The 24165-nt window shown below is 33.3% G+C and overlaps 1 protein-coding gene across 47 annotated transcripts in view; it reads left to right on the top strand.

The window, feature by feature from the left end:
- Window positions 1–24165, top strand: part of RIMS2 (regulating synaptic membrane exocytosis 2) — a 447453-nt gene that overhangs the window by 292999 nt on the left and 130289 nt on the right. For 26 of the 47 annotated variants that reach the window (XM_021546524.3, XM_021546510.3, XM_077782566.1 and 23 more), the window contains 2 exons: window positions 21401–21580; window positions 22695–22804. In XM_021546524.3, the coding sequence (XP_021402199.1) occupies window positions 21401–21580; window positions 22695–22804 (290 nt within the window). Of the gene's footprint in view, window positions 1–7295; window positions 7362–7957; window positions 8066–11647; window positions 11714–14069; window positions 14133–19843; window positions 19916–21400; window positions 21581–22694; window positions 22805–23581; window positions 23615–24165 lie in introns of all 47 variants that reach the window. The other 21 variants (XM_077782538.1, XM_021546511.3, XM_021546502.3 and 18 more) reach the window with 4 other exon arrangements.

The raw sequence follows: 24165 nt of genomic DNA, 5'->3' as shown, positions 1-24165 counted from the left end.
AAACTGGAGATAATTTTAATTTCAAAAAACAAACCCTTAAATATGTAACATATGGCTATATGATATACTTATTTTTGTATAATGTAAGGGTAAATGTACAGTTTAAATTGTATCTGTTGCTGTATTAACAAAAGTGCCAAATTGTACTGTGTACACTGTTAACTCAAATTGAAAAAACATGTTAATTTGTTACCTGTATATTTAATATAGGTCTACTAGGTAAGTGTTATCAAAATATGAATATGAAATAGCCAAAATTTGTAATGTAAAGAAATATGAACACTTATGACCTAATATTCACCCAGGTACCATAAGAACATTTATCTGTAATGGGATAACCTCATAAATGTCAATTTGACCTGTTTTGATAAATTCTCTAAAACTAATTTTACCTCAATTGGGAAACTGAAACTAATCAAACTGTAGAAACTATTGAAAAAATTTTGCAAACAGCTTGATTTAACCTCAGAGTTTTATATTTAAACAATCAATATAATTAGGTAAATTAGAAGAAAAATGTGAGAATCTTAGCATAGTTCCAGAAAGAAAAAAACAAATAACAAAAGCACCAAACCATACCTGTGATATATATATATTTCTGAAAGCTATATCAACAATTAACAGCAACACCAAGACAGTGTGAGAAAATTGTACTCAGGCCCCCAGCTTCAGCAAACTTAGATATTCAGCAGCTATAATTTACCTATATTTGATATCTGAGGTGGGTTCCCCTGAGGAATAACATTGCTAATGGTGAATTTAGCATAGGTATGTTAAGCCAGAGCATACTGAGAATGCCTAACTCAAATAGTCTTGCAGGAGAAATCTATAAGAAAGCTCCTAAAGTATGAGTGTTTTCTGAGAGATACTTAAAAGAAAACAAGCGAAAAGAGAAATTATCCAAATTTGTTCATCAAATCTATTGCGCACTTTCAATTTGAAAGAAGAAAAGTTACTGTTTTGTTAAACTAATAGGGTAGTCATAAGCATGGTTATTTAGAGAAATATTGTCCATTATTTTAAAATCAATTTAAAGTTGTTATCTGGATGTGCTGGGACTAGCAGGACTAGCACACCCCTGTTAATGAGAGATTTCATTCACATATTTGAACACACACTTTGTTTTTTCAGTCTGTTGAAAGCATGCGACTTGGATTTTTTAACATAAAGTAAATGCTGAAATATATGCAAAAAAAATCCATTTGCTATAATCAAACCAGTGAATGCCAAAATAATTCACTACAATGAACCTGTTATATGTTAGCTAAAACGCAGTGTAAATACCTGCTTCTATTATTTGGCACAAAATTAAAGGTGGGCAAGAGCAATATCAATTTTACATTTCTAAATGTCATCTTTAACCATGCAACTGCTTTATCTATGGGTAGGAGGTTCCTAATCTAATACTGTTATTAAGTAGATGTCAGATTAGGTCAAACTAGGTAATGATTTTTTTGGATACATTTTTCCATATTAAAACACTGAAAAGAATGTATTTTTTTTCAGTCTTTATTAAATACACAGCTGAATTATATGTAATTAGCTAGTAATTTATTTATTATTTAGTTAAACTTTTCTGTAAAATAATTTAAATGCAGATTAAAATACAAAGATATTATAAAGTATAAAGGGTTCCTAATGCTTTTTTTGAAAATTTTGGGATAATTTTTTCAGATTTCAGTTGTGTCTATCGTGTGGGTAACACACCCACATGGGATATGTAATGTCACTGCTTTGCTTCTTCAAATACGCAGTAAAGTGAAAGAAATGCATTGCTGAAAATTTGCTTATAGCTATGATATAAAATGTTTGCTTCAGTTTGAATCTCAATAATTGCAGTGTTTAAGTTTTTTTTCTCATTTCAAATCACGGTTTAATTGCACAATTATCTGCACCACCCACCTGGTGCCTCCATGAGTCTGCTGAAGGATGATTATCTCCAACAGGGGTGGTGGAGTAGGCAGGTGGTAAAGAAGCTTTGAGCCAAATTTAAAAAAAAAAAACACCACCAAGAGTCATAGATATATTCCTCAGAATAAAATGCACAAAATGCACACACAGACAAAAATCCCCAAAAAACAACAACAAAAAAGAGCCTGTATTAAAAAGAATGCAGTTTTGATAAAAGACTTCAGTGTTGTACCTTTGGAGCAATGATTTAAAATGCAGCATGTGGAGCACTGTGACGATGTGATACTGATTTTCTTTTTTAAAGTAATCTTGATTGAATGTGTATCAGCTGATAATTTTCTGATAATTGCTATTGTTTCACAAGTAAAATCTTCAAATTGTCAATTACATTCAGATGGAACATTTCTAGGATTTCATCTATTCCAGCAGATTAGCAGAAGTTTCTATAGAATTGATGTAGCAAGAAGCATCCATACCATTATTGGTGCAAAAATTGTTGATGTTTATAAATAAAGAAAGACTGTTTTTTTCTTAAAAAAACCCCAATTATTAAATAAAACTATTCTAATGATATATTAAATTAAATTTAGCAGGTGAAATTACATAACCAGTGCTTTATTCTTGAATGGCATTTGACATTTTTAAGAGTTAAAAGCTTTACTTCACATTTTATTTACATAGCTGGTGTGATTTGCCAGGTGTTTGGGAAGCAGCATGGAAAACATTCTAACACAGAGAACATGAACTGTTGCTTTATTGAGCTGAGAATATAACTTTTTAGAATGGTATAAGTAAGCTGGTCATAGAGCTGTGCCTTTTCTCTGAATCTACATCATTTTATTATTCCCGGCTCCTTTTCCCTTGGATGATTCTGTGCTCAGCCTCACAGTCAATGTGATCCCAAGCACAATTTTTTTCTTCATTCCTTCCCACAGTACTTTCCCTAAATTTCATATGGCAGCTTTCTTTTTTCTACCACTTTCAATGTCTCTTTCCCCACTAAATTTCCAACTGGTCGACCCCAAGAACCACCTGTTTTTTACTCTGCAGTCTGTTTAAGCTAATTTCTATTTTATCACATTACCATTTTTTTAGAAAATTGTAACTTGAGAAATTGGGAAGTATTTTGTTAAAGGCAAATTTATACCAGTTAAAAAATTATATTTATTTTTTAACTATTTAAATAATTTTATAATTTTCCTACATTTAATTTTTTATTTCAGTTGAAAAAATGTAAAGGAGTGTTACTAAAAATAAAGGATACTATTGCAAATGATACAATATTTTGCTTTAATTGCAATCAGTACACTAGAAAAAACTGAATATGGGAATAGATAAACAGTGATAGGATGAGAGAAATTTCTTGTGTCAACTGAGTTTCATTCATACAGGCTCTAACAGAAAGAAACACTATGAGACTTATTTTGTGTTCAGAATTATTTATGAATATTCCAATAAGCACAAGAGTGTAATAATACACAGTACATAGCCTTTCCACAAAAACACTTGGGAGTCTGCTGCCCACTCTAGTAGTGAAGCTGAAGTGTCCATCAGATTTTAGGCTCTGGTCACAGAGAGTGAAAATCGAAAGGAATAAATTATCTCCTAAATAAATGCCTCTTTACTATTGAATAAAATATCCCAAGCAATAGAGAGCAGGTTAAACTCGCCTTGCATAGGAAGAACAGAAAGGTATTCCATGAGGTTTGAGTGAGGTACTCTGTGTGTGAGTGTTTTCAAGCATACTTCTGAAACTCTTCTGGTATGCTAAGCCTGATCCTGGATACTATGTACTTCCAATTTGGCAATCTAATCACTTGCTCAATCAGTGGTTTCTGTTTTCTTACCCTAATGGTTCACTGAATTTTGTAAGAAAATGGACAAATAGGTGATCAATATCAGAATAAAAATTAAGTAATTGTCTGTTAACTTTTAAAAAAAGGAAAGGTATCCTGTTTTCCTATGTACCTGGATTCTTGTCAGAACAGTGGAAATCTCTTTTCACCTGATACAGTGTGAAAGGGGAGATGGCTCTGTGTGTGTCTAATAATGATCATATTGCAAAACTTATAATGCTGCCTTATTAGACTAACTTCATTATTTTAATACAAGTAAAATGAATTGTTGCTGCAAATTTTCTGTCCATTCTATCTGTAACAAAATAGGTAAATATTTCATAAGTCTATGAGGATGCAGGTTAGGTTCATTTTGCCATACCATAATTTGACATACTAGTGCCATAAACTACTATAATGCAGGACGTAAAGAATGTGTGATAAGAGGCTAGAAATCTAAATCAAGGTTGCAAAAAAATAAAAACAACTGGTATCCAGGAGTTCTTTTGTCATATTAAAAATCTGACATATCTAAATTTTGTCTATGTCTACTGTGTCTTCTGAACACTCCCATGAATATGTATGTGGATATAGTGTAATGATTTTTATTAACAGCTCAAATGATATATTTGGTTGAGATGGAGATCTGAAACATTACTGGAATTCTTTTGGACTTAGGCAATGCAAAGCTTAATGTTTTTACTACATTATAATACATTTGCTTTAGGATTTTAAGTGGTTTATCCTGGGGATTAGCCAAATAAATATGATGTATATTTCAGTTTTGGACATTGATAATAAGTCATGGGCATTTTTGGTGTTGCTAACATATTTATAAAAGCATAAATAATTTATTTTAACCTAAATATATAAAAATGTATAGCAATAAATTTAATGGTAAAAAATCAACTAGTGTGATATTGGCTGGATGCTCAGAAGATGGCATTTAAGCATTTTGCTCTGCATGTTGAATCAGGTTGGATATTAAGAAATATTTTTTCATTGAAAGAGAGAGTCTATGCATTGCTACATACTTCCCAGGGAAATGGTTGAGTCACCATTTCTGGAAGTGTCCAAAAAACAAGTACAAGTGGCACCTTACAATATAGTTTAGTGGGCATAGTTATATTTGGTTCAAGGTTGGGTTTGATGATCTTTGACAGTGATTCTATTATTCTATTAAGTTAGATAGCATGGTTATCATGGACTCTGAGAAAAAAAGGAAAAGTATGAATAGCCAGCAATTCCAGAGAGTCAGGTCAAGCTAACCTCATCCCATATATAGATAAGCAATGTTTTGGGTGATGAGGAAGCTTATTTTAAACTTGTTACAAGTTGTTGCATATCAAATTGTATAGGTAGTTGTATCTAAATGCCATCTAAATGCTATCATACTCATTGTGAAATCCTGAACTGAATGGGAAAAAAAAAAAGAACAAAAAAGGAAAAGGTTGAATTGCCTGCCAGAAATTCCCAAGAAGAATACCCAGAACTTGGTAAGGACACTGGAATTCTGAGTTTCTAGAAGTATTAGAACAAAATTCAATATCAGAAGTTGGGAATTCAACATAGTTTGGTGGAGCTATGAAAAGCTGTTAGGACTGAAATCCTAAGCAGAACATGAACTGATGGTGTCTCATTCACATTCAAATAAGTGAAGTGAACAGTCTGGGGTGTTCCTTCTTATGGACAGTAAGCAATCTAATTGCAAATAGCGTGTGCATTTCCATGTTCCATACCTTCTGCAACATATGTGCTGCCTGAAGATTTTTTTAAGATGTTGGTTTTTAAATCATGGTTATATATATTGTATTTATTGATGTCATATATGTTTCAAAGACTACCAGGAAAACTTGTCAGCAGTTCACTGGAAAGATAAAAGGCAAAGTGAATTGTTAAAATTAAAATGTCATTTACCAGCTGGAAATACTTAATTGCTTATTAATACTAGAGCAAGAGTTTTGAGGTGTTAATTGTAGGGCTGCATCTGGATAATTAAAAGGCATATTCTTGTGGATGTAGCCTGGGAATGGATCCATGTAGTGGAGAGAATAACCTGGTATGCAGTTGTTTGCCATCATGGTTCATTTAGCTCCTGGGGGTTAGACTCCTACATTTTTATTTGATTGTTCTTCCTGTGGGTGTGCATATATTCCAAAGAAAATTTTAAGATCGTGGTGAATTTCTTTTTAATGTTTCTTGACAACATGATAACTGACAGGCTGTTATGGGTAGACTGCTTTTGATACTTAGGTCTTTACATTACTTTAAAAATATTCATAGTTTTTCATAGGTTGCCATGTAAACTCTGACTATTTTAATAATTATTAGTCCTTCTTCAAATTTTAACTATACCATGTCAAATTGGGCCCTGTTGAATTGTCTACAATTTCTCATTCTTGTAACAAACTAAAAAGTTTAAATTACATAATCAGGGATTTAAGCTAGTTCTTCTTTTGCATTTATTTGACAAGAAGTGAGCACAAAGACATCTCACACTATATATAATTGACCTAATATAAGGAATAGTTTCATGTGGGTGATAGTGCATTTTATCTTCATGCAAAAGAGGAAAATTTTATAAGTGTAGGTAATATACCTACTGGAATAACAGTTAAGCATAAGCAAATTAAGATATGAAAAATAAAAGTGAAGGATGAGGTTTTCCATGTTTCTTGTGAAGTCAATTTAACTTCCAAAGTGGACAGTTGTGATTAGATTTCCCTTTGAAATATCCTAACTTCATGGAAACTGTAGCCAATTTTCATTTACCCTTTTAATGGTAAACCCCTCTCTTTTCCAAACCCTTTTCCCTTTACTGTGTGCATATATTTATAGTAAAAGCAAAATTACTTTCTTCTATTTTTGATAATTGGAGAGTATCTAGTGTAACAAATATATTTAAAATATATAAATTTTGACATTGTTTCATAATGCAAACAAAATATAAATAACTTAGTTTTATTATTTGAATTGCATATGTTGTTTTTTTTTTTTTGGCATATTCTGGTACTGATGTTATATCTCTTATTTAATTAAATGATTAAATACTTTGATCTAAATTCACATTTTATCACAATATGATCAGTATTAGGAGAATTTACACTTACAAATGGGAAAGCTCTGGAGATATGTGGGGACAGATTTCAAAATGGTGATAGCCTTTCAGACAGATTAGGTAAATCTCTTTCAAGGATAATATTCATACTAAAGTTATTACTGCCTTCAAATAAGGAAATAAGCAATCTGATTTCTTGAGTTGTTTTCAGAGATTTATGTATTTTTTTATTCCTAATTGAAATACTGTAGAAAATCCCAAATTTTAGCTGTCTTCTTGATCCATAATCTCCCACTGTTTTCTCATCATAAATATGTGCATCATCTAAATAATTTTATGTTTAGAACCATATATCATATTATTTTGTTAATAAGTCCAGTGCTCTTAAACCATAATGTTATTATTATAATATTTGCTGTTTTGTGTTGTGTTTCATTCCATTTCCATCTTATTGTCTCATATCTGTATTTTTCTTTCTGCCATCACCTCAGTCATTATGTTACTTTACCTCGTTCCCGGTACACCCACTCCTCAGATCACCATTACAGGGATGCCAGGTATATGTTTTCCTCTGTGTGAATATGTGTGGGTAATGCATGTACTTCCGTGTACCTACATGTCCACTTCTGGTTTTATTTGTCTGTTTATGGTGGTAGAAAACTTAGAAGTTGAATTAGTATCATCATTAGTTTTTGTTAACATAGTGTGCACACAAACACTGGGTAATTCTTCCTGTGTTTCACTGGAATACTTTCTCACTGCCAATAGTCTATAATTGATGGTCCTCAAAGTTAATGCTTTATTTACATCACTCTGATATCTTTTAGAGATTATATAAAGAAAGTAATTTAAACCAGCAAATACTAATAACTGCTAATACTGTACTTTTAATATGCATAAAATCATATGTGAGTGGCTGTATTAAAGATTATGATAAAACTGGAGAGTGATATCTTTCTCAGTATTTTAGCTGTTGTAGCTGTTATCCAATATACTTAAATTTTTAAAAGTAGCTTTGCAAAGTTCACCGAAGTTCCAGTCATTTTCTGTTCCAGTGTTTTGTTCTGTTGTTGACATTGCTTGCTTTTCATGTTTTGTCTTCATTTCATCCTTTTGTTGCTTTTTATTGTGTTCACCCATTCTGTTTTGGCAGCCAGGATCACACAATGTATCCTCTATTTTGTGAAGATGCAATCAGATTACTCCGCTCCCGTACGATGTGCCGCACCTATTCTGAGGGTGCTTACTATGATCTTGAGAGGTATAACTGATGTGGAATATGTCATTAGCTCTGCCACACTGACACTGCCATGTTTGATGTACAAACTGAGAATGTGATCTGTGTTTTAAGAGATAAACACATGCAGTGAATATGTTTTTCTAATACTCTGGGTATGTATGCATCTTAAAACATCTTACTTGGAGCCATGGATAAACCCCAAAAGGTACCAAATAGCTTTGCAGAAGCCAGTTTTAAAATAGATTATGTGGATATTATATATGTGTGTCTTTTATAACCCTTATTTTTGCTGGAATTTTCCAGAGTGCTTGTAGTATTTATTATTTTCTTTGAAATAACAAGGAAAAGCCTATCTAAAGTACACAGAAAGAGTGTCTTCTGAAGTCTTATACTTGGGTAACTGAAAAATAGAGTGAAAAATAGAAGTGTATGCTTATGTAAGCTTATGTTGTATTTATTTTTATACTGTATATTATGTGATTTAGGAGTACTTGTACACATAATATCTGTGTGTGATTGCAGAGCACCATAGTTCCTATTTACACATGAAATACATGCAGAGAGAATTTGAACCCACAACAATTTCTGTGAAATAATTTGCCACTCGAAATACAGTGGCTTTTAAGCTATGCTGCTCAAGTACTGTAATCAAGATATTTTCAGAAATGTTGCAAACTGAAAAAATTTGCATAGTTGTGTGTAAATAGAAATAAGAATATAAAACTGAAAACTGTAAGCCAATAAAAAGGAAGTGGTGACTTCAGATCAGATACAATGGTTGATAGAGGTGTTGATTTACAAGAGGGGCCATGTAAAAAGTTCCAATGCAAGAAATAAAAAACTCAATATATTAACTTCATGGCTACCTCCTGGATATGAGTCTGAGAAGTTCATTAAGGCTTGCTCTGGATTCAGATCAAATGTTACCATATTTTTAAGTGAATGTGAAATTACTTTTGGATGCAGAAACAAAAAGAGGATCTGAAAAATCCTTTGAAAGAAATATTTCTTTTTAAAAATTCTCCAAAGCTGTAGTATATTAGACATTTTAACATTTACAACTCAGTTAAGCATTTGTTTTGAAATGAAGCTGTTTTAAATGAAACCTAGTATAAAGGAAGTGTATAAATAGTTCTGTGCACATGTAGAAAGTTCGATAAGGAGAGGGATTTTTTGTTTGTTTTCTTAAAAATGCATGAGAAAATGTGCTAATTTGTATGCTATTTCAATAATTCATTTTTATAAACTTTTTTTTTTTTTTTTCCTTAGATATATGCTCTGTTTTGCACTAGTTTCTCTGAACCTGTTTCAGATTACTGGTTATGTCTGTGACTATTCAGATATTAGTGAAAGTTGGAGATATTTAAAGTAATTTTCTTACTTTGGGGTTCTTGACTTGTAAATCTCAGTCTTTGTTCCTGAAATTAATCTCTCAAAAATAAAGTGAAATAAATGAAAGTAAAGGGCAAAAGTTACAGTACTTCATAAAGATGAAAAAGCTAGGATTTAAGCAGTGGGAAAATCTTGTCCAGGACTTTATGGAACAGAAAGCTATCAAAGCTAATTCTGCCCGAGATCAGAAATGAATATCTAACATGAAGTGGAATATTTCTAGCTCACTGTTACAACAGTGTCTCAGATTCCTTGGGCCTAGAAACTGATCCTGGGTTCTATGATCCTCTTGAATCTAGGCTGCCTGTGGGTACCATTAGTGTTCAAGTTACTTGAGTCATCCTACCAGATATGAACTCCTCTGAGTACCTCACAGCCACAATTGTAGTTCCTAGATTTTCATCCTTTTTGTCTTCCTGTATTCTAACACCAATTTAAGAACAATTTATAGCCTAATCATTATCCAGTTTTGTCTTAGACATTGAAAAACTAAGTTATTGTCTATTCCTCATTTTATTGTAAATATATGAACTCTTTAAACATTATTTCTGCTTTTATCTTTACACTTTTCCCCAGTTCGATGCTTACTCTAAATTATTTTGTAGGCCAAGTGTTATTCCCGTCTTCTTTGTTCCACCTTCTTAATCAATGTCTTGTTGATATCAAGCAACCACATCTCTTCCTGTCTTTCACTTTATCATGCATATGAAACAACTTTCCTTGCTTTTATCAAAATAGCAGATATTGTTCTGTACACTCCAGCATTCAGGAAAAAGTCTCTCATCTGGGACAGAGATTTTTTTTTTGTCTCATGTCACTCTGAATACATCAGTGTCTGTGTCCTGCAGGCAAATAAATGGTATAGATGTATTAGTCAAAATTACTTGCCTTTGTTATTCAAGGCTCCTTTTATTGCTTATCTTGTAATCATTCACAGCCAGTCCATTAACTCTTGTGGTCTCTTCTAGCAATTTTTACTTTTTCTGTTTTTTTCCCCCTCAGAGTGACTACTTGGTTCTCTTTCATCTTTTCTCTGATGAATTTTGTGTCAGTCACTGTTTATCTGATATGACAGACTTCAGTTCATTAGTTCTAGGACACATTTACATTATCAAAACCCTTAATTTCTGAGGCCATTCCTAGGTTAGGGCGGTCATCATTTTGTTTTTGTGATGTCTCCCCCCTTTTGATGTCTCCCCAGCTCTTTCCCTCTCAAAAGGAACAACAGCAGTGACAAGATATTTACTCCAGCGTATGCCTAAGAAAGGCAATAAGCACCTGTGCATCTTCAGTGACTTCAGAGCCCTTAGGACCTGGGGTCTTCCCAAGAGCATCCTGCTGCTCAGTGCCACAGCCCGAGTTCCCCTGACTCCTCAATGTTACAGACAACTCCAGCTGGGCCCAGTTCACTCTGCTGCAGCTACTCACACTGCAGGTGCACAAAGCATCATGGCTGGACATGCTGAGCTTTATTTACACTTTGATTTATATCCCCCAGTTCAGAATCCTACAGAGTTATATGAGTTAATTCATCATTTGACAGTAACACATTTTAAATTGTCTGACACACAAATGATGACAATGACAAAGTAATATTCTCAAGGTTCTTATTCTTAACCTTGTCCTTGTGTTTAAAAAAAAAAATATTAGCAGTTCATTCCAAATAAAATTATGCTGAAAACCTCACTGTATGAAATTCTTTCTCAACTCACCTACAAGAACACCACAATGTGCAATTTATTTTTTCCACTTAGCCTTTGAGTTTAGTGTTGCAGGTCCATAAAAGCTGGTTTGTGTATGTATGTTTTGTGCAGGATATGAGGTTTCTTTCAGGCAGCATTTCTGTTTCTCTTAAGGAAATTAGATTTTGCTTCCACTTTCTTTCCTTTTGTTGTACCAAGCAGACATTTTCTAACATCCAAATCCTACTTTTGATGAATGCTCTCTGTTGTTCAGCTACTAGTTTTCTGTCAATGTAACTTTTTACTTCTATAAAATATGTGTGCATTGATCAAGTGTTCTTAGTAAGTTGTTAATTATTTCTGAATATAATTTGAAAGCAGAAGTTTAAATTTATATATATATACAACTTAATTGATGATAAATGTGCTTGATCTTCATCACATCTTAATAATAAAGTAAGGGAATACATAATGAAAAAAGCACCCTCTAAAATGTCTGAAATATCTGTGCTATTTATTCCATATTCAGGAGGACTAGGCAGGAGAGAAGAGTGCCTAATTCATATTATGATGACACAGCCTATACTCCTGAAAGGTATTTTAATTTATATAGTAAAAATAGATAGAGTTGAGTAATAAATTTTTATGAAGTGTAGTCTAAAATTCTAATTGACCTAGACTAATGATATTTAAATTTACAGTGCACTTTATGCCATATTTCTCTAAATACAGAACAACTAATCTCCATAGTTTTAAGTACCTCATTTTCCTTTTAGCCCTCCATTAATTTGACTTCATATTTTTAAGCATAATTCTTAACTTGAAAAATTTTTTATTCATTAGATGTGGGAGGAAAACTGAATAGTACAGAAGAGCTTAGGTACAACTGAAGGTTTTTTTCTCAACTTAACTGCACCATAATTCTAATGGCCAACCTTTTCTGTTTCTAGAAGTCATTCTAGGGCAATTTAGAGTCCTCAATTTAATTATTTCAATAACCTGAGTACCCTAAGATGGTACTCAGCTTTTAGCATGTTACACATTGGCTTAAAAAAGGACTAAAAAAATACCTTCAAATTGATTTTTAGTGTTTGCCATGCTAGGAACCACAGTATTATTGTTCTTCCTAAATTTTGTTATGCATATCACAGTAAACAGAATATCACTAAAATCTGACATGTAATCTGAAAAGTTTTGGAGTGTCTCTAGTAGTAGTTATTTGATAACAGTCTTTCATGTTTAAAGAGCTAGGCCAAAAGAGAAGGAAATCTGAAGAAAGGAACAAATCAATGTTTCTCTCCCTTTTTACAATTAGATATTTCATACTTGTCTGTCCATTTTTAAGTCAATGTCTGATTTTTCTCTATAGGAACAAGGATTTTTTTTTTCCTAACTAATAGCAAGAAATTTTTGTTTTATTTTATTGTTATGAATAAATACAGTCATATTTAAGAAAAAAAATAAAGTGCACTGCAATTTTAAACCGTTATTTATGTATTTATGGTGTCTGCAATAAAGTAGTTTTATCAAAAACTCTTTTTCAAAATACTGCTTCAGTTTTGAGGATTATCAAGGAGAGTGTAAATATGTACCTGTCATTCTCCGGCAGTATTCTAATTTATATGGGATTAAATATAATTTAAAACTAAATTAGATTAAACTGAAATGACTTTCATCCAGCCATTGTTCTGGCTATAAACCATGAAAAAAAAAAAAAAAGCCACGGCCCATACCATCCGTTTGGACAGAATAAACAAGGGCAGTTTGATTTACATTCACATATATTGCAACCCATATGGTATTGCCTCAACATAATATCCAGGAGATGTGGGGTTATTAAGTTTATAAACATACTGCAAATCCTCAGATTCTGCAGCATGAGAAGCCTGGAGGAAAGACAGACAAGCAACAGATTCATGAAAATTCTTGGATCAGTGTATTCAAGCCACTAAATAGTTTTTCCTTTAGCCTATGGCTAATATTTTAAGTACATATAATTATTTTTTTTTTGTCCAAATTGATAATATAATGGTCTCTTGATTTCTGATAATCCCTGTCTTCTCACTCACTGTCATGTGGAAATCATTGAATACAGACAACATAGGAGTTCCCTGGCTTTACCCTAGCAAGATCCTGAAAGTATAAAACTCTGGAGATTTAGTTGAAACTCCTCAACCAAATGGTGGATGATTTGTATCTAGTTTTGATATGCTGGAGTAGTGGCACATAAACAGTTTATCCTGATTTCTTAAAGCAACTTTTTTGTCCCATTATTTCTTTTCCCAACAGTTTTCCTTAAGATAAAATACTTCTGTATGTCTTTTATGTTCTCTTCAACTGGTTTGCTGAAGTGATGCTGCAAAGGCTTGGGCAGCCCATATTCAGTACCTGGAAGAACATTACCACTTTAAAATTTAGTTTTCATTGTTTGATCATTGAAGTGAATTTTCTTCTGTTTCTTACATACCTGTGAGAAACCAACTACCCTATCAAATAGAAAAAAAAGATTGCAACTGGATAGGTCATGTATTTGAAGTTAAAAGCAATATTTTAAACTCTTAATGTATATTATGTTATTTTTCTTAATGTTTTGTCTCCACAATTAGTTTTTTATTATTCCACAAGCTCAATTGCCATTGAAAACATGAAGACATTTATGTACAAAAAGATAAGAGATCAATTAGTCTTTAGGTAACTGAAATTTATGGCTTAATTGCTGAAAAGACTAGAGGTAAAAATATAATAATTGTATAAGGAAAAAAGCCTTATTATATTTTTGGTGTTTGGTTTTCTTTCATACATGAAAGAAAATATGAAATGTACAAAATTATTTTAAAACATTTGGAAATCTTCCCATTTTGTTGAGAAGTCGTCATGTCACATGAATTAGAGTGATAATAGTAATACATCATTTTTTAATAACACTTCTTTATTTTGACTGCATTGCAAAGGTGGTACAATGGTGCAAGTTCATGGGCAGATGATATAGTCAATGGTTCAGCTGAAAAATATGGGTAAGTAAAGAGTGTAGTGTTGCAGATAAAACTAAAATATATTTTGGATCTTTATACTAAAAGTCCATTTATAATTGTACCAAATTTATTCCTAATAAATGTATTTTTCTTGATGTCTTTCTTTCTTGACTCAGAACTAAGGCACTTTTATGTTCTAGTCTTTTTTCCAAGATTAAACTTTTTCATTCAGTTACAAATAGAAAAAGAACATTAATTATGTTTGAACTATTTTTAAAACATGTTCTCACTGTTCAGGGCTGCTTTAATGAAAAGCAGCTTGCCTACATCTGCAGTGTTGGGGAAGGTGTCTTTGACACCTAATGCTTCTTTACTTTTAGAAATAATCCCAGTTCTACCTGTCTAACCTATCTTCCTTTGTGAGTGATGCATAACCCATGCAAAGTGCTGTGTGCCTTAGAACCTGTAGTTCTTCCCAGTTGTAGCTGGCTTCTGATCAAGAAAGTACACAAATTTTCCTTGCTTTTAGTTAATTGACTTTACTGCTTCCCCCTCATTTTCTTATTGCTCTTGCAAGAATTTTCTTTTTTTTTTTTACTTCTTTTTTTTTTACTTTCTTCCTGTGTGAATGTATGAACAGAGAACATGAGAGACTGCTAAATAGAAATGTAAAAAAATCTGATAAAACCCAGAATGAATCCATCAATATTTTAATGTGGACTTCTCTCTCCTTTAGAGAGGAGGGATTTGTGAGGGTCTTTTGGCTAAACATTATTGCAGTTGCAGAGACTTGAGACCATAAATATTGTCTAGCCTTTTGAACCACAGTTTCACTATTCATTGGCTCTTCATTTTTAAGTGCACAGCAAAGGCCGTACTTATTACTTCATCCTGGAAACTGCAGAAACATACTGAAAATTAACAGCATTTAAAGAAGGTTGTAAAGTACTTGGTGTAACTAAATCTTTTGCTTTTGATAGTCATATTAAATAGTCTTGGTTTACTTCTCATCTCTTTTTATCCTGAATAGATGCTAACATAGGTAAATATCAGGGGTAAATATCTAAAAATTATTTTTTAATAGGAAGAAGAAACTTATTAGTTACCACTTTCTATCTCCATTTAAATTTAGCCCCTTAAATGTTTGGCAAAAGAAAAAAAAAGATAAAATAATTTGTTGTGAACTATTATGACTTTTAAGTAAAACATAAGGCATGAAAAACACTTTAATAAAAACTTCTGAAATGGATCAGATTCTTTACAGATCAATGGATTTAGAAAATGCCTTTAACAGAAACTGGATGCTATTTTGCTCATTCATAATTTAAGAACTTAAAATATGATAAAATCTTACACACCTGCTCCTGTTTGAATGATCGGATTGAAATCCTGGTCTCTTTAAGGGACGAAACTCTTGATGTCAGGGAGGTCAGAATTACAGACCTGTTGTCAACAATTAAGAAGATAAACATGTAGCTGAAGTATATATACACAATAACTGCATAGTTGAAATTCTGGTTGTGGTAATTTACTATTTGAACATCTTCCATATTATTGGTGTTTAAAAATGTCACTGAAAAAAAAGCCTATGTATATGTGCATATGGAAATAAAGTTACATTTAAGATCTGAGGAAAAAAAATCCCACAAAATCTCTCAAGAACCAAGTACTTTTCATATTTTGCATTTAGTACTGCACTTTAAAAAGACACATTTAAGTATATGCTTAGTTTTAAGCCTACAAGTACTTAGATTGACTAGTCTATAGTCTAGGTACTCTGCTGATCTACATTGAAATATTCAAGCTCTACTAGGAAATTCTTCTTTTTCATTGCCTCCCTCTCCAGATCCTCTAGCACTATATACTACTCTACTTCAGTCATGAGACACATGTTAATTAAAATCCAGGCATGTTCCTGGTTTTGCTCATACATTAAGGTAATGTTCAAGTTTAGTGGGTGAAATATTGTGTTCCAAAATGGGAAAAACTGTAGAATATATTTATAATATAAAGCTGAAAGTGTTATATTTTGGAATGTTTCCAGTACTTTATGGAAGTTTAGATTATTATCTGGAGAGAATCACTGCAGTAGATTTAGTTATAAAACTGAGCTGGAGTGAAGGAGAGAAGAGGATTTCAGCCCTCATCTTTGAGAATTTTGAATTCCCAGCTTTTGAATCCTAATCAGCTTTATCATGATCTTCAGCGAGTCATCTCATGAACATAGAGATGCATATTCCTCCAGGGTGATTCTTTTATATGTCAGTTGAGAGTCTGTGTTAAGGATGTTGAAAGTTAGAAGTAGTTGGCAAAATTCAAAACACTATATAAGGCAGCTGACTATATAAGTGAAAAGGTACATTGCAAGTACCAGAAACAAGGAAGTAAAAACACTCTACAACTTTCTTGCAGATTAAAATAATTTGAAATGCACATCATTTGAGTCTTCCAAGGATTTACATTGCTTATTGGTTTTATTGATATTTGATTGTAAAGCTAGCATATACTCCTAACTGCATCCACAGAATCATATAATAATTTGGGTTGGAAGAAACATTGCTTGCTTCAACTCCCTATGTGAAGCATGACTTGCTATTCCTCAGCAAATATATCAGTGATGACACATATTTTGGAGAGTAAATCTCAACAGGTGTAGAGGCATATGCTTTCCTTAAGCATTTTCATAATTGCACCATGCCATGTGTTAGCATGGTCAGCTGTATTGACAACAGCCATGAAGTGCTGCAGTGTCAGGCCCAGATACCTGAGCAAGCTGTGAGCTGCTGCATTTCTGTGCTGCAGCAGAGCACAGGAGTGTGGAGAACAACGTGCCTGGGATCACAGCAGAGTTCCCTGCTTTGTCTGCTTAGCTGAGTTAGCAGAATAGTTCAGACTCTGTCATGTGGCAGTTCCATCATGCCTGCCACTGGCATGGAGATATACTGGTAGTTATCACATATACCACAGGGTAATACGTATATGACCAGATCATGTCAGCATATGGATGCGTGTATATATATATATATATATGTACAACATATATAAAAACATTATACAATATTACAACAACCAAAATATCTTCCTTTACCTTTTTTTTTTAAACCAGAGTACCTAAAATCTTTACATTCCTGTCTTTTAAAAACTATATCAGCACATGATTTTATATTAAGTTCCTTCATGAGTGCAGATGAGTTTACCTTTATGAGTGTAGATAAGTTATTTGCTGACGTATCTCATCACCAGGTTTTTTAGAGATTTGACAACTCTTTCCCATTTTTCATTGCAATATTTATGACTCAAATTTAAATTTTTTTGGTACTAGAAATCTCATTTGGTTTTAGACATGCTTATCTATGTTATGCTAACAGAGGATCTTGTGTCTGTGACTAAACAGCAAAGTTCCTATAGCTAGTAGAAGAATAACATGTCCAAGGATTGAAATCCAGCAGCCATCCACAGACACTGACAGGTATTGCCATTGTATATTAGCTGGAGTTTGAAATTATGATACTTAGAAGGTGTGGTGTTGTATTTTTCTTGTTCTGTTCAGTGTTTCTAGATGAAAAAGATGCACTAGGAGCTGAATTGTAGTGCACTGTAAACCTACACCAATTCTATTTTTATTTCTTCAGTTTTTTGTTACAAGAAAAACTTAATGCTAAAATGGTGATTGGCATGATCTCATCATTTATACAGAGTAAAAAATTGACATGGGCTTTTAAATAAATTGTTTTCAGTCATTTTGGGGAAAAAAATTGTTGGAAATTATTTTTATTTTTTAAAAATGTAACAAATCTGAAAAATTAAAAATCAGAAAGTATTATTTACTGCACTGGGAACAGAGGTCACTTTTAAAATTTGCAATATATATGTATAATAAATCAATATATAAAATAAAACTTGGTAACACCTTTGTTTAGGTACAACAGCAACCAGAGTTTACAGTGGTACCTAAATGATATCAGATTCTAGTTCTAATATTTTATGGGTTTGGAACAAGAAGTTAGACTGTAAATACTCACAGAGCTTTCTGTGTTGTGACTTACAGAGAGCTCAGACTGTCTCATAGTGGTTGGCTTTCTTGGTTTAGAAGCAAACACTGCTGTACCTTTTCCTCAGAGCAAAGGAGAGCTATGCTTGCAAGTCTTGCAGACTTTGGCATGGAAATTAGCCATCTTCCATGCCTGTCTTCCCTAGCAAAAGTAGAAGGGTGCTACAATAGTCAGTACTAGATGGAGAAGGTCATTATTTGACATTTCATTAACTGTATTTTCAGAATGAAAAGTCTGTTAGCAAAGGTAAACAGTGATAGTGTGCCTTAAAATATTATATGGATGTTGAATAATTTAACTAAGACTACCATATTTCCCTCTTTAAAAATCAGTAATTCATATGATACAATTTGTAATGAAAAAAGAAGAAAGTTTCATCTAGATGATTTGTAAGCATAAGTCTTTAAGAATGATATCTGAAAAGTTAGAAATTTCTATTTTAAATTTAACTTCCTCCCATAACTATGGCTAGATTTTGATATCCATGCATAATTGTTTAGAGTGGTAGGGCAGGAGTTTCACTGCACAAACATATGATAGATATGAATGATAATTTTCCTATAGAAGGGACAGTTGCTGAAGACTGGGATCATGTAGTATGTGTGTTTACTGTTCAAAGGATAAAAGAATAAGTAAGGATGAAGGCCAGAGAGTAAAACTATTTTTTGAATTGCTCTTCATATGTGTATGATGTAAAACCCCAACTGTGAAGCTTTCAAGTGGAAGATTGTCCCCTTGAAATAGCCCTCTATTTGCTGTAGTGAGAGGATTGTAGCCTGGAACCTGAGGGTGACAATCAGTTTGACCTCAGGACTCAGCTTAGCCTTCAAATCCTTCAGTCTACAAAACAGCATTGCCACAGCTTCAGAGACTTACTGCCAAAAGCCACCCTCTCCTTCACTCTGGGGAACTCCCAGTTGTTTTTGGACTTGAAGGAAATGCCCACTGGAGATGGTTGCAAACTCTATATTAGCTGCTGAGTGTGACATTTTTGTGGCCTTTATCTGTTTAGCTGCAGTTGCTCCATGATGTTCTGCAGAACACAAAACCTGCCTGCTAAGCCATTGGTATTGATCCCAATGGTAAAAACGCCTTCTTCCTCCTAATCAGGCATTAGGTCAGACCCCTAATAGCCTAAAAACTACTTTTTATACCTATAGAGCTAAAAAGAATGAGGCCTTAAGAGTAACAAAAGGGAACCTTAACTCCTCATGAAGTCTTTATGAGAAGCATGTGGTTGCCACTCACCTGTTCCTCTCTGTGTCCTACTGGCTGTTGGAAGGAGAAAGGAATGGAGTACAGAGTGATACCCCTACCATATTGCCCAGACTCTGCTGATCCAGGGTAGAGGGTGCTCCAGCAGTCCTCTACTCACTGACAGGAGAAAAGCTGACACCCAAAAAAGTCTCTGTGGGCTCACCAATATTCTTAAATATGTGGATAAACAAGATAAGGGTGGGTTTTTCAAGACCTGGATATAATTCTTCTTTGTAATTTTGTTGAATTTAGGAATATTTTTTCTTGGAATTTATTCCCATAGTCAAAGAATGCATTCAATGGTCATTTCTTACCATGATGCAGATGGGTGACATTTTTCTCACCTTCCATAACACTGAAACATCTCTTAAACAGTTACTTAAACTAAACAACATTCCTATCAAAGCTAAGGTTGTGTTTCTCTGTCTGTCAACAATGTAAAAGAAGCGAGACAGTGGATGTTTTTGCTGATGAAGCTTCCTATTCAGAAACAGAACTGATAGAAGAAGAAGTGAGGTAATCTTTTTGTGGTTTCGTGCCAGGCTTGTTGTACTTTTCCTACAATCTTTAGTGCCTCAGCTTATAATTACCATTTCTGTGTCTCACTGTGGTGTGCTTGCTTGTTAGGAGCTTATAGATGTAGGTTCATGATGTATGGTATTATTCCGAATCTGTCTGTGGCAAGTCCTTTGTATGCTTTAGGAGTGCAATTATGACCTAATGGAAGGCCTGAAAAGACTGTTTTTAATGAATGTTTTATAAACATGTTTGGCAAAGTAAGCTTCTATATTCTTTTTCAATGCTTTTAGAGATACAATGCTGTTACTAACATAAAAGTCTTCGTAATAAAGCTGTGGTATGTCTCTCTCCTTTTTGATATTAATTAAAATTTGACTTCTTGTTACACTTAATCACCATCAAGCCACTCATTGTATTAACTGACTTCATTGTAAAATGCATGACTTCACTCAAGGAAAGGTCCTGAAGGGTACACATTTCCCATTTGTATTCTGTATCTGTTCAGTTACTCCAGGAGAGCTGGGAGGAGTGTGTTTTTAATAAATAGCTCCATTAGGGAATGGATTTTGCTCTTTAAATTCTGTTGGTTTAGTGTATTTGAGGATATTGCTAACAAATATTACTCCTTGAAAACACCAATTGCATTGGGAAAAAAAGGTGGGGCTTGATTAATTTCTGAAAGTAATGGGCTGATTAATTGCCTAAGATAGTAGAAGATATCACTGCTTGACCAAGAAATTCTCTTTTACTCAGTCTAATTTCTTCCCATTACATCTCTAACAATAACTTTTTCCACTGCTGTTTTGGTACAGTTCCATGGGCTGTGGGTTAAAAGAATTTTTGAATTTCAAACCAATTTTTTTCTAGTTGTTGAAACCTCTGTAAGTACTAATGATGTAGATTTTCATCTGGATACAGTCTCAGAACCACATATGAATCTATCACTTATTGACCAGCCTATATATAACAGACATTCCCAAGTCTAATAATAGTTAACAGTGCTACATGGTAATTATAACATCTAGATTGTGGACTTTCCTACAAACAAGAATGCTACCCCTAGAGAGAATGCAATCTGTAAGAAATCTGAAAAAATCTATTAATATGAAAAAAATGCACAATTAAACTGCACTATTAATGAGTTTTTAGCTTTATTGAGACTTAATATTATGTCAGCTCCTCTTTTGTTCCCAGGTTGATGCATTAATTGAAAAAATAACAATATTTTAACCCAGAAATTGTCAGGAAACAGACTATTGCATGGATAGTCATTATGGAGACATTGGAAACATTTCAGCCCATTTATCAAGAGTACGGAGCAAGTCAAAACTGTATGTTATCAATAAATTATCTTAGAAAATTTATTCCCCCTAAAAATGTATATAATGAAATGATTTGCTCCAAACCAGTATCATGCAGCATATTTTATAACTAATAGAAAAGTCAAAGTTCAACTGAGCTGCTTTTTGACTAACATTTCAGGAATTGTGAAGCAGCAGATAGACAGCCATATCAAAGATCCAGATCAACAGAGCAACGTCCTGTGCTAGAGCGGACCAACTCCCGCTCCCGATCCACAGAGCGTCCTGACTCAAACCTCATCAGGTCGATGCCTTCATTAATGACTGGAAGATCTGCCCCTCCTTCACCTGCCTTACCGAGGTGAAACAGACAAATCAGTCGGACTAAACCCCTTCTGCCCCACCAGCTCACCATTTTATTTTCCCAGTAGCTAATTGGTATCGCCTCATCCTTAGCTGATCACTAGCAGCAATAGATACTAACCCTTTCAGTGTGAACACACTATTTATATTCTACTCTGGATATAATGGTGTGACTACCATTGCAAACTGCTTGCTAACAGTATTTAACTACGTTTGTTTATGATTTCTCATTTGTCAGGAATCCTGGATGGTTTCCACATAAAGCACCTCTATAACTATCATATTCTTCTCTTACAGAATGAGAAATTATTTGTGTTCATCAGACATTGCTTATAGAACAACCATCATAACATCAAATGAAACTATTTTTTTAAAAAAAAAGTTTCTTTAGATGCACTGTACTAACTTTGTCTATTACTTATCATTTTAACCACCATTTTCTCTGACTACATTTTACTGTGCCATAGTCTGTACTGTTCCTGTTTGAGTACCCCTTATTGATATTTTCAGGATTTCTATACATTATTCTTAGCTTAAACAAACATAATACAATAAAAAGATGAGCACATTCTGGTCTAAATCATGTTCAGGAAAGCCTCTCTATTTCAGAACTGCAGAATACATTATTTCGTTTTCTGAAAGTTAGAGTTAGTATCATCAAATCCCCACTGAAAATTGGGTCAAATATCATTGTCTTTCCTCAGTTCATTACTCTGTTTAGACAAATTCATGTAATCTCACTGCAACTCAAAGGTAATTAAAAAAAATATAAGCTGAGTAAAGATAATTGAATTTGACTTGTGAATGAATTTATGTGTATGTGGCTATTTTATCCATATGCACATGAATATGCACACAACACATTTTCTGTCTTGACTGTGTGAAAAAGCATCTTATGGAAGCATCCTCAGCCTTAATTTGGCTTCCTTTTAATGGAGAGATTTCTCTTTTTAATCAGGTCTTTTTCTGAATAGAGATAATAATTTCCCTGTGGGACTGCAAGGGTCCCGAGTGATGTAAAGTCTACTTAGTCACATTATCAGTTCTCGACGATATTTAAGAATGACTTTGTCATTTAATGGCTGTGGTTTGTTTTGATATGTGTCTCATAGGTCACATCCTCGAACTGGGTCTGTCCAGACAAGTCCATCAAGTACTCCAGTAGCAGGGCGAAGGGGCAGGCAGCTACCGCAGCTCCCACCAAAGGGGACGTTGGAGAGAAGTAAGTGGATGGTTTTCTCCCTAATGACATTTCCAAATTGTTCATGAAGGTCGATTATATTCATTGTTTTTCTTTTGCCATTACAGTTGAAATCTCTTGAGTTTTTGTGTACAGAGCTGGGATTTGGTAATGGTATTGCATTTTGTACTGTGTTTTCTTCTATTATGTTTTAATATCTACAATACTGTTGGCTGACATGAATAATCAGGTGGACTATTAGCATGATCCTGTTCCTTTTGAATTCAGTAGGTGTTTTGTCATTGACTTCAACAGGCACAGGAAATGATCTTTACTATGTTGTCTAGTGACAAAAATCTGGCTCTTTTGGGAGTCAGGAACCTAGCTGATCACTTGTGGGCTCAATGGAGGGTATTACAGAATGTTAATATAAAACCTCTGCATCTTGAAACAGGAAGATCAATAAGACAGGTAATAATCTTTAAAATAAGAAATGTCAGCTATTTCATTACTCACTTTTTACTGGTACTGTAATTGTGCTTCTCTTTAAGCACTGGTTGATGGAGATAGTTTCTGAAATGTTTAGAAACAAAGGTATATAAATGCATTATTGACAGCAAATACATTTTCACACTTCTGTTTCTAGTAACTAGGTGTGCCGTGCAAAATCAGTCTAAATGGCCATATACACTCCTTTTTTTTAATCCTTCTTAGCATGTATATTGTATCTTTTAAAAAATTTGTTGTTTTTTAACCCCTGTGATTTGGTTCCTTTTTTTTTTGTTTGTTTGTTTGTTTTGTTTTTGTGACTTTCCGTAGACAATGGAGACAAGGAGATAGAGTCTTATGAAGGTCTGTACATAAAGAAGGGCTTGTTTTTCACCTGAAAGGCTTTTTTCAGAGGCTGTATAGGGAAAAACAAACCCAACTGCAATTGATGTTACTTGATTGCACAGACATAGTCAGAATTATTGTCATAATGATTTAGTCTTTATTTTTAGACCTGTGGCTCATAAATTTTACTTGATTCTACGTGAAAAAAAAAGACAATATAAATAATACTGTCTAAATATGATTGTCATTAGAAAAGTATCTAGACATGTACCCATTTTAAAAAACCTAGAATTTACCCTATGACAAATAAAAGCATTTCAGCAGTTAGGTACTTACATTTCCAGGATTAGCAGATATTCAGGCACATGTTTATATATAAGCATTGGAGGATATTTGACATGTTTTATGTTAGCCATTCATTTAATCAAATAATGTTTTTATTGCAAATATTTTATAGTGTAATACATTTGCTGAATTAGTAGGTAATTTGTAAATATTATGGGAAAAAATATTGAATTGAGATAGTCTTTCAAAAAGTTAATTTTTTTTCCTTAAAGAAAGATCCCCTT

The sequence above is a fragment of the Lonchura striata genome, chromosome 1 (assembly GCF_046129695.1).
Source record: "Lonchura striata isolate bLonStr1 chromosome 1, bLonStr1.mat, whole genome shotgun sequence".
NCBI lineage: Eukaryota > Metazoa > Chordata > Aves > Passeriformes > Estrildidae > Lonchura > Lonchura striata.
The sequence above is the reverse complement of the archived record's forward strand: the minus strand, read 5'-3'. Positions and strand labels throughout refer to the sequence as shown.